Source organism: Enhydra lutris, unplaced genomic scaffold (assembly GCF_002288905.1).
Source record: "Enhydra lutris kenyoni isolate GAN:26980312 unplaced genomic scaffold, ASM228890v2 scaffoldscaffold68, whole genome shotgun sequence".
NCBI classification, from domain to species: domain Eukaryota; kingdom Metazoa; phylum Chordata; class Mammalia; order Carnivora; family Mustelidae; genus Enhydra; species Enhydra lutris.
Genome location: NW_019154152.1, coordinates 8,438,412 through 8,449,336, shown reverse-complemented (window position 1 = coordinate 8,449,336; position 10,925 = coordinate 8,438,412). Strand labels below are relative to the sequence as shown.

General features: G+C 36.4%; 1 protein-coding gene across 1 annotated transcript; it reads right to left on the bottom strand.

Annotated features, from left to right (window-relative positions):
• Positions 1-1,895: 1,895 nt before the first annotated feature.
• Positions 1,896-2,879, bottom strand: LOC111159522 (olfactory receptor 52N1). Its single transcript, XM_022522045.1, has one exon. The coding sequence runs from the start codon at positions 2,856-2,858 to the stop codon at positions 1,896-1,898; it is 963 nt and encodes a 320-aa protein (XP_022377753.1). The 5' UTR covers positions 2,859-2,879.
• Between the last annotated feature and the right edge of the window lie 8,046 nt (positions 2,880-10,925).

Sequence of the window (10,925 nt, the reverse complement as noted above, 5' to 3'; positions counted from 1 at the left end):
ATATTTGTATGATTATAATAATTCAAATACTGTTTATTAGTTTTCAGCTATTGCAATCAAATGATAAGCAAATCTAGGAAGATTTCTAGACTCATAGCTAGTGATAATGATCTTAAGAATAGGAGATTAAGGGGTGCCTGGAAGGCTCAGTAGGTTCAGTGTCTGCCTTCAGCAAAGGTCATGATTCCAGGGTCCTGGAATTGAGCCCCACTTTTATCTCCCTGCTCAACAAGGGGCCTACTTCTCCCTCTCTACTGCTACCCCTGCTTGTGCTCTCTCTCTCTCTCTCAAATAAATAAATAAATAAAATTTTAAAAAGAGCAGGAAATTAAAAATATATCTGATTAACATTAAGTTTGGAAGTAGTAGGGAGATAAGGAAACTGTAGACACACACATATCTATATATGTATATATATAGATATACATATATATATAATGTAGATACATGTACACTCTATATGCACACACACATACATAAATCACACACACATACGTATATATAAATCACACAGGTGACAGATACTGCAACTGAGTTACAATCCTCATTGTCTATAACAGGGGAGTTTGTAGTCAAATTAAAGTCAAATTTAACTTGTAGTAAAAGAAGAAATCACCAAAGAGAAGAAAAAAGCTGTACACATACACACACAATATTTTTAAGAGGCTATCTCCGGAAAGGAACCAGAGGGAAGAGATTTTCAAGATGGAAGTTTTGATTTTTTTTTAATGATTATCTTGTCTGGGTTATTTGATCATAATTTGTACAAATATACACATTATTGATACTAAATTTAGCATACCACGGAAAGAAATTAATATATATACTTTGTAAGTAACAGGAGGCAAGGAAGAAAATGTTTCACAGTTTAAGAGAAATCAGAAAGCATCCTCAAGACATATTATTTTAAATAAATATTTTATTGAACTATAATATGCATGCAAAAAAGAGCACACATCGTAAGTGTACAGCCTCATTAAATATCACCAAGTGGACACTTTGGAATTACCTTGGCAGCTCCCCAGAAGCACTCCTCATACCCTGTCCAATCATTATCTGGGTTTTCATTCCCAAAGTTAAACACCATCTTCATTTCTAACACCAAAAATTAGTTTTGTCTGCTTGTGAACTGCATCTAAATGAAATCACACTACACATATTATTTGGTCTCTTTCACTCAACATTATATTTGAAATAGACCATAATTATTTATTTATTCAGCTTGGATATTGAAGGATATACATTCTAGGTATTATGAATATGCTGCAACTTAACATCGTTTATAAGTTTTCTAATGAACATATGTATGCACTGCTGGATATACAGTTGACAAACTTGGGGAATAAAGCAGGAAAAAATAACTTGGGAAAGAAGAATGAACTACAAATGGTCAAGAAAATGTTAAGTAAATAAACTAGCACAGATATTGAAGAACATGGCTCATGCTTGCCAGAGATTTAAATTTTTTTAGAAAGTTCAACTCTAGTCCTAGTGATCCAACAACTGTCCCCTATGAGTAAGAGTATTTGAAGAAGGGGCACCTGGGTAGCTCAGTCAGTTAAGCATCTCCCTCCAGCTGGGGTCATTATCCCAGGGTCTGGTGATCACGTCTGGTATCAGGTTCCCTGCTCAGCAGAGAGCCTGCTTCTGTCTCTCCCTCTGCTGCTCTCCCTGTGTGCTCATTCAAAAAAAAAAGTCTTTGAAGAACATGGGATTTCAGGACAGAAAGTCTCTGCCTAATGGTCATTGTGATACCCTTTAAAGAGAGGTAGAAGAATTAAAGTCCCATGGAACTATTTCCTGTGGCTAGATACCTGCTTTCATTTGGAGAGTTCCCTACAGTCTTGCTGATCTCAACCTGGCTAAGAGAATTCTAACATCTCAGAAGACTCTACTTAAATTTTATGAGAATTGTCTTTTCCCTTAAGCAAGAATCTAATGACACTTTTTTGTATCTGCTTAGTTTTCACCCCATACACAATAGGGTTCATTGTGGGAGGCATCAGCAGATACAGATTAGCCATAATAATGTGTATGTGTGGAGGAATAGTGTGTCCCCCAAACCGGTGAGTAAAGAATGTGAAGAAGGCTGGAACATAGGTGATGACAATGGCACAGATGTGGGCAGTACACGTGCTGAAGGCCTTCTGCTGGGCATCTGCTGAAGAGAGACTCACAACTGCTCGAAGAATCATGGTGTAGGAGATTGTGATGCACAAGATATCAAAGCCCCCAATCAGTAGGGCAACCATCAAACCGTAGATAGCATTGATCCTAACATTTCCACAGGATATCTTGGCCACAGACATGTGGTCACAGTAGGTGTGAGGTATGACATTGCCCCTGCAGTATGGCAGGTGCCTGGTGAGGAAAGTGAAAGGGATAACAAGTACTACACCTCTAAGAAAAGTGAGGAGTCCAGCCTTGGCAATGACTGCATTAGTGAGGATAGTAGTATAGCGCAGGGGGTAGCAGATGGCCATATAGCGGTCCAGTGCCATGAGCATGAGCACCCCAGACTCCATCCCTGTAAAAGTATGCACAAAGAACATCTGGGCCAGGCAAGCCTTAAAGTCAATCTCCTTGAGGTTGAACCACAATATGCAGAGGGTGTTGGGAAGAGTGCTGGTGCACATGAGCACATCTGTGAAGGAAAGAAGGGCTAGGAAGATGTACATAGGTCTGTGTAAGGCTTCTTCAGAGTAAATGAGGTATATAAGGCCAAAGTTCCCTGTGATGGCAATGCTGTACATGGTGCACAGTGGGAAGGAGATCCACAGATGCACTTCTTCCAGCCCAGGGATGCCATTTAAGATGAATGAAGCTGGAGTTAGACTGGTGCCATTTATGAATGACATAACACCTGTTGGAAGTTCATGGTACAGCAGTTATAGAATTGTTCTGCAAGCAGAAAAAGAAAAAGGAAGAAGGAAGAAGGGAGGAGGAGGAGGAGGAAGGGAAGGAGGAGGAGGAAGACGAGGAGGAGGAGGGTGGGGAGGAGGAGGGTGGGGAGGAGGAGAGGAAGAAGAAGGAGGAGGAGAAGTCTCGAAGAGTAACTGACCAGCAGGATTTTCTTCTTTATAATGGCTAATTTGTCTTTTTTGTAGATCAGTCACTGGATAAGGTCATTTATGTTGACTATGTGACATAAGCACTATTTGGTTCCATGTCTGAAGCATTAGACACTGACCAGATAAACTGACTTTTAGTGGATGTGCTGGATCTTGATGTGTCTAGGGTTTTGGATTTCATGGTTTTGTTATAATTTGCAGTCCATTCTCCAGGATGAAGTTGGTCACAAACTCACCAACTGTGTGATCAAGAATTGATGAAATATGCCCTAAGGGCTAAGGGCTCATCATCATAGTCAGAGATACATATTCCAATCTAAAATGTTAACAATTTTCAATGGTTCTTGTGGGCTCACCTTTCTCAGGTAATCAGTCTTACTAGAGGGCTAACCTTACAATGATTTAAAAGGGTTAATTTTAGCACAAATGTCCCACTTTTGGTTTGGGATAAACTTAAATTAAGAAAACTAAGAATCATAGAATGATCTTAAATGTAAAAACATAATAATCTCTTTATTAACATCATCAAATGGCCCCTGATTACTGCTCTTGGGTCACTACCTCTGTAAATAGTGGGTGAAGAATCAGTGGGAATGCAGTAACTTATGAGACATTAATGTTGTTCTAAGAGTCTCTTACAATGGACTCTAAAGTCTAGCCCAATGTGAATGGAGATACTCATCATCTTAAACTAAAACAACTGACATTTCCTTTAGAACAGAGTACTTTGTTTTCTCCCTATATCACAATTTCAGGGAGCCATAGAAATGAATATTTCCCAGCCTGCATAAGCTCCAAAACAAGTTTTTCTAGGATAAAAGAGAGATATTCAATACATTTTTAAAGCCCATAGAAAATATTTATGAACAAAACATTTATGAATAGTAAGGAGGAGAATATTTATTTGGTGTGATAGTATATGTGAGGAAATAGGAGCAAAGTTTTGAGTATAAGATGGATGCAAATAAGATGCAAAAGTCTGGAGAAGTGGGCTATGTTGGACTAGAATGTGCTAATTTAGAAAAAAAAAATGTGCCAGTAGTGAAATAAGGATAGTCCTATAGAGGGCTATTGAAAGGAAAATAGTCTCTTTGAGTAAAATATATCAATGCCAACATTAATAGTACCTCCTGGACATATGAAAGGTGACCTCCCTGCCACTTCCCAGGTGTCTCTGAAATCTAAGACTATATAAACTTGGCTCTGCTCGCCTATGTCTTTTATAAAATTTTATATCTTTATTTTTTAAATATTAAGGCTGAGGAAATGAAATCTAGAAGCTTTAAATTGAGAAATAATTCAACTATTATAACTATGAAATGAAATGGAAGCAATTGCCTGGAAGGAAAAGTGAATGAGAAACAGAAAACTATGGAATAAGGCTGTCTTCACTCTTCTGTGTTTTTTTTTTTCCCATTGCATCTTGAAAATGCTCATTTTAGCTTACACAGCCAGTGGGACTGATGACTTCTCTTTAGAATACTCCCCACAAGGATTATATTTCAGTAGCTCTAACATTAACACTTTTATCCAAAGTGAAATTGGAGCACATAAGCCAGTATATAAAGGCAGCTGTATAGTACACTGTTTTTTTTTTTTCCAAAAGTAAGGAGAAGAACACTGTATGACAACTCTCTTATGCTTCTTCCCAGCTCAGCTATCATAATTTGCACCTACTCCTTTAATAAGAAGAATGCAGCTCCAATTCAGAAATCTGCTCACCCTGAAAGCTACTGGAGTTCCTCACGTAGCTGAAGACATATCCACAGATTAAGTCATATTCGTGTCTATGTGATGCTTTTGGTCCTGCAAGAGTGATCTAAAACCTATACTGAGACCATGAGGAGGCAAGTGGAGGAGGGAACTTTTCTATTCTGTGTGTGTGTGTGTGTGTGTGTGTGTGTGTGTGTGTGTGTGTACGTGCATGTGTGTCCATGTATGTGCATGTAGTGTGTGTGTGTGTGTGTGTGTGTGTGTGATATTCTAAAGTTGGGAGCTGGGAAAACTTAATTGCTACAATATCTTTTTACTATAGTCTCAGAGGAGAGCTGATTTCCTGGGTGTGTTTGTAAGAAAAAAGAGACTTAGGAATCAGATGTATCTGGGTCCTAAGGACTCCAGCTCAGCCACTGGAAATTGTCTTAGGAATTATTTTGTCCCAAATCATAATCTAGCACTTTTGAAGCATATTTTTTAAAGGTACAATTAGATGGTCTGAGACAACAACAACAACAACAAAAATAAATAAAGGTAAAACAGAGCGTATGCAGATCTAGAATGATTTAGACTTTGGAATTAAATCTTTGTGGGAGACAGACCTGTCTACTACCTTTTTAAAAACTTAGAACAACATCATGCACAAAATTGGTACTGAAAAAAATATTTTGCTGAAAAATTAAATAATCTTGGTCTAAAAATATTGAGCTTTAGATAAGATCTTGTAGTTAGTGTTCTTGATAAGTTTACTCATTAATGTTAACATTTTTATATAAATTTCTTTGGATTATCTAGGTATATAGCGTCCCTTTGTGAATTAAAAACATTTTGTTCTCCCTTTCCTGTATTTTTTGGCATTTTTTTCTTGCCTTCTTAACTAGCTTCAACAACCTTCTTGTGCAATGTTTAACAGGAGGAATGATCAGGGACATCTTTGTTTCATTACTGATGACTGGGCATAGTGAAGCCTACTAGGGATACAGAAACCGGTTCTAAACAATCAGGTGAAAACACGCATTTATGCTACAATGCAAAAGCACAGTAGTGCAACTGATAAACTATTGAACTCTACATCTGAAACTAATGATGTACTATAAACTGGCTAATTGAATTTTTTAAAAAAGCAAAGCAGTGCAATTGTAACAGTTATTATGAAATAAAAAGTGGTCACTTGCTTGAAATAAATCTTACCTGGCTAATTGCTTATAGTAACATATAATAATTTATAATAATATGTCTGTGCTTGCTGGTAGATAAAATTTACTTGGACTTTCAGTGTACTGCACCCCCCCCCCGCACTCCCCCACACACACCCTTACTTTGAAACAAACTTTGGGATGTTCAGGAAAGTGTAATTCATTGCTGGGAAGATAATTCTGGACTAACATCAAATAACTCACCAACATGTATGATATTTGCTCTAGATTTTTTTTCAGTTGTAAAAATGCATTTATGATTTTATTTTGGGAAAATTATTTTTTAAAGATACATATTTCTCAGAACAGTGTTTTTTTTTAAAGATTTTATTTATTTATTTGACAGAGATCACAAGTAGCCAGAGAGGCAGGCATAGAGAGAGAAGAGGAAGCAGGCTCCCCGCTGAGCAGAGAGCCCAATGCAGGGCTCGATCCCAGGACCCTGGGATCATGACCTGAGCCAAAGGCAGAGGCTTTAACCCACTGAGCCACCCAGGTGCCCCATCTCAGACCAGTGTTTTTAAAACTATCTTTAGCCGACTTTTATTCATTTTTTAACTGTTGAAGTTCAGAAAAACATTTCTATTTTTTTAAATTTTTTATTAATATATAATGTATTATTATCCCCAGGAGCACAGGTCTGTGAATCATCAGGCTTACACACTTCACAGCACTCCCCATATTTGCCATAGATTTTTTATAGGTACCTTTTTTCCAGCTCTATTGAGATATAGTTGGCATATAACATTGTGTAAGTTTAAGGTGTACAATGTGATGATTTGGTACAGAATATTTGCCACAATATTGTTATTTAACATTCTTCACCTTACATAGTTAACCATTCTATTATTAAGATGAGAACATTAGAACTCTACTCTCATAGCAACTTTCAAGTGTATAATACAATATTGTTAAGTGTAGTCACCATGCTATACATTAGACTCTCTAACACTTATATTCATTTTATAACTGCAAGTTTGTATCCTTTGATCAACATCTCCCAATTTCCCCTACCCTTATCCCCCTGGCATCCACCATTCTACTGTTTCAATGAGTTTGATGTTTTTACATTCCACACTTAATCGTGATCATACAATATGATCTGCCTGATTTACTTCATTCAGCATAATGCCCTCAAGGTCAATCCATTTGTCATAAATGCCAATATTTCCCTCTTTCATATGGGTGAATAATATTCTGTCCAATATAGATACCACATTTTCTTTATATAGTCATCCATCTATAGATACTTGTTTCCATGTCCTGGTGTGTTGTGTTAATGCTGCAATGAACATGGAAGTGCAGATATTTCTTTGAGATAATAATTTTATCTCTTCAGATATATACCTGGAAGTGAGATTTCCGATCATATGGTATTTGTAATTTTTTGAGGTAACTTCATGCTGTTTTCCACAGTAGCTGAACCAATATGTATTCTCACCAATAGTGCACCAGAGTTCCCCTTTCTCCTCTCCAACATTTGTTATCTACTGTTTTATTTTATAACAACCATGCTAACAGATTTAAGGTGATCTCCTTGTAGTTTTGAACTACACTTCCTTGTTGATTGGTGATGTTAAGCACCTTTTTGTGTTCTTGTTGGTCATTTGTATGTCTTCTTTTAAAAAACATCTATTTAAATCCTCTGTACATTTTTAATAAAATTGTCAGGATTTCATTTTGTTTTGTTCTGCTACTGAGTTACAGAAATTACTCATTTATTTTTGATATTAATCCATTACCAGATATATGGTTTGCAAATATCTTCTTCCAGTCTTCAGGATGCCTTTACATTTTGCTGATTGTTCTTCTGCAGTGCAGAATTTTTTAGTTTGATGCAATCTCACTTGATCTTTGCTTTTGTCCTAGTGCCTTTGGCGTCATATCCAAAAAAACACAGCCAAGACTGAAGCCAAGAAGATTGTCCCCCAGTTTTGCTTCTAGAAGTTTTATGATTTCACATCTTCTATTTAAGTCCTTAATTCATTTTGAGTTAATTTCTGCAAGTGGTATAAGATAGGGGTCTAGGGCTCTTGATCTGTCCCATTGGTCTGTTCTGTTTTTATGTGAATACCATACTGTTTTGAGTACTACATTTTGTGATATAATTTGAAATCAGTATTGGTAGTTTATTCTTTTACTTTGCTTCTTGTATATCATTGCATGGATTTATTATGATTCATTTATTCACTCATGTGAATTATTGGACATTTATTTTTTTTTCCTTTCTGGGGTATTATGAGTAAACCTGCTCTAGACACTTATGGGCAAGTCTGTGGATAGACATATATTTTCAGATTTCTTATGGAAATATCCAGGAGTGGAATTGTTGAGTCATATAATAGGTGCATGTTTCGGTTTTGAAGCTAGAATTGACGCACTCTGGGGAGTTAAAAATAGTTCTAGATTTATACTGTAATGGATACCAGACAGCTCATATGTTCCTTTGGAGAAAAGTTGTTAAAATTTGAGGGTAACTATTGGAGACTTTTCCCCTGAGTCAAGTATAGTCTAAATATGAGGTATTCCCACTTTTTGAGAGTTTTTGTTATGTCGCTTCACTTTTACAAAAGACCTACATTAGTACTGTTTTTGCTAAATGAAAGAAATTGAAGATTTTCCCTTGTACAAAAAAAAAAGGCTAAAAGTAAAACTAGCCAACAGTGTTTGTTGTACAATGAAGTGTTATAAGCACAGAGCACACGAGCAGCCAGAGCACACCACCAGGCTCCTTCCCCAGGAACCACACTCAGCATCTGAGCATCTCAGCATCAAGCCCTCATAGCTTTGAACTATGTCTGAGAGCATCTGTGCCTTATGTCCATTTATTTTGTGCATCCATTAACAAGGTATACCTTAAAGTATCAGAAAAGCCCAAGAGGCATTATTTGGGGTCTGGAAATGTTCACAAAATTTTCTATATAAATTAATGGTAATTGCCTCTTTGCTTTATGCCATTTCATAGGAACACTCTATTTTCAGATAACAGGGGAAATGTGTATAGATCTTTTCAACAAAGTTAAATTTACCTCCTGTCCCACTAAAGACCTATGGGACATATATTTGTGAAGTGTCAAAAAAAAGTTTTCTTTGGCTTGGAAAATCACAGAGAAACCACTAAGTGTTGATATGGAGGATTCTTAACCAATGCTGTACAATTTCCTGAGCAATACCAGTTATGAATGGAGATTTAAAAACATCAGCCATCAGGGTGAGTTTGGGCGATTCAGAAGAAAAAAATATGTAAGATGCACAGAAAATCTGCAACTAAATATCAGGGATTTGAGTCAGAGGGTGGCTGAATGTGAAGGACTAAATTATCTCACTCTTTTGACTTCTGAAGGGATTCACAAACTGCTTGGAAGAGGGAGGAGAAGTGGGGAAAACTTAAGTGTAGTTAATAGCACCATAGTGTTGGTGTGCTAAGGACCAAAGAGATAATGTTACAGGCAAGCAAATATCTGCACAATAATAGAAAAATTCTTTTCTCTGTAGATGGAAGAATCTTTCTTAGAAAGTGGTAATACCTTTAGGGATGAAAATGCATTAGTGCAAGAGTTGAAAGGAATTCCAGTGACCATGTACTCCAACTTCCTGATAACAACATTCATGATACATACTATTCCCCCTTTGCTTGACTACATCTGACGAAAGTTATCTCTAGTTATCTTACTAGAGATCTCTGTCTGCATGAATGAATAATGATACTTGATCCCAAACCTACTTTCCTATAACTTTTTTTACTCATCGTATGTGTGATTAAAGTATGCAAAATAATACAAATGCAATTACTTGTCTATACTCCATGAACTCATGCCAGTTTTAAGTATCTCCAATTTCACTAACAAACAAACAAACAAAAAAAACCCTTTCAGATTCTAGATATCTTGAAACTATTTTAGCTATCCTCCAGATTCTCTGATTTTCCAATACGAACACAATTTATTAAGATATATAAATTATACAAGCAAGAAAACCAATCAAAAAGGAAATTTTGAAATTCATCCATTCATTCATTCATTCAAAAATTCTTTTCTTGTGACAGTACATTAAGTGCAAGAGACACAGCAGTGAACAAAATAGACAGCAATTCCTGTGCATATAGATTTTACATTCTAGTGAGGGACAAAAGACAATACTAATTGCTGTGGAGTAAAGAAAATCTGGAAAGCAGGATTTTATGCCAAGCTTGGCAGAGGTCTGGGGCTTGCAATTTTGAATTAAGGTAAGGGAAAGCCTTACTTTGGGTCTGACACTGAATGCAGACCTGAAACTGTTGAATGTATGCACCATGATATTATCTGGGGAACAACAAAGCAGGTAGTGAAAGTGGCAAGTGGAAATGCCTGAACTGCGTTCACGATTGCTGAGTTTGGGAAATCTCCAGTACGGATGGATAGACTGAGAGGATCAGAGTTAGAGCAGTGGGAGACCACTTAGAGATTCAAAAGAGTTCTAATTATACAGGATGTTGTAAACAAATATAGAGATGCTGGCTTTTGCTCTCAGTGTGATGTAAGGATATTAGAGGTTTAAAGGATGGCTAGACATTGTTTTGTCTTATTTATTTTGTAAAGCAAAATAAGGTAATAATATTAATAATAATTATGATAGTACTATATATCTTGCTTATTATGGCCCAAGTTGTGGTGAAAATTTCCATGGTTTACTTAATGTTTCTGTGGCTCACTCAATTTACAGTTGACCAAATTGCTTTAACAAACTGTCAGTTCTAATCTTTTCCTGTTTCCTAGGGAAAAAAATGCGTTTATCTTTTTTATATTTTGAAATTGTTCATATAGCATCATTTGAAATATCTTCCACTTGTTAAAAGTAATGTATAAAAACAAACTAACCACTTATATAGAAAAATCTTAGGCTAAATTTTCTCTCTCTCTCTCTCACATACACACACACAGCACACATGCACACACAGTCACAC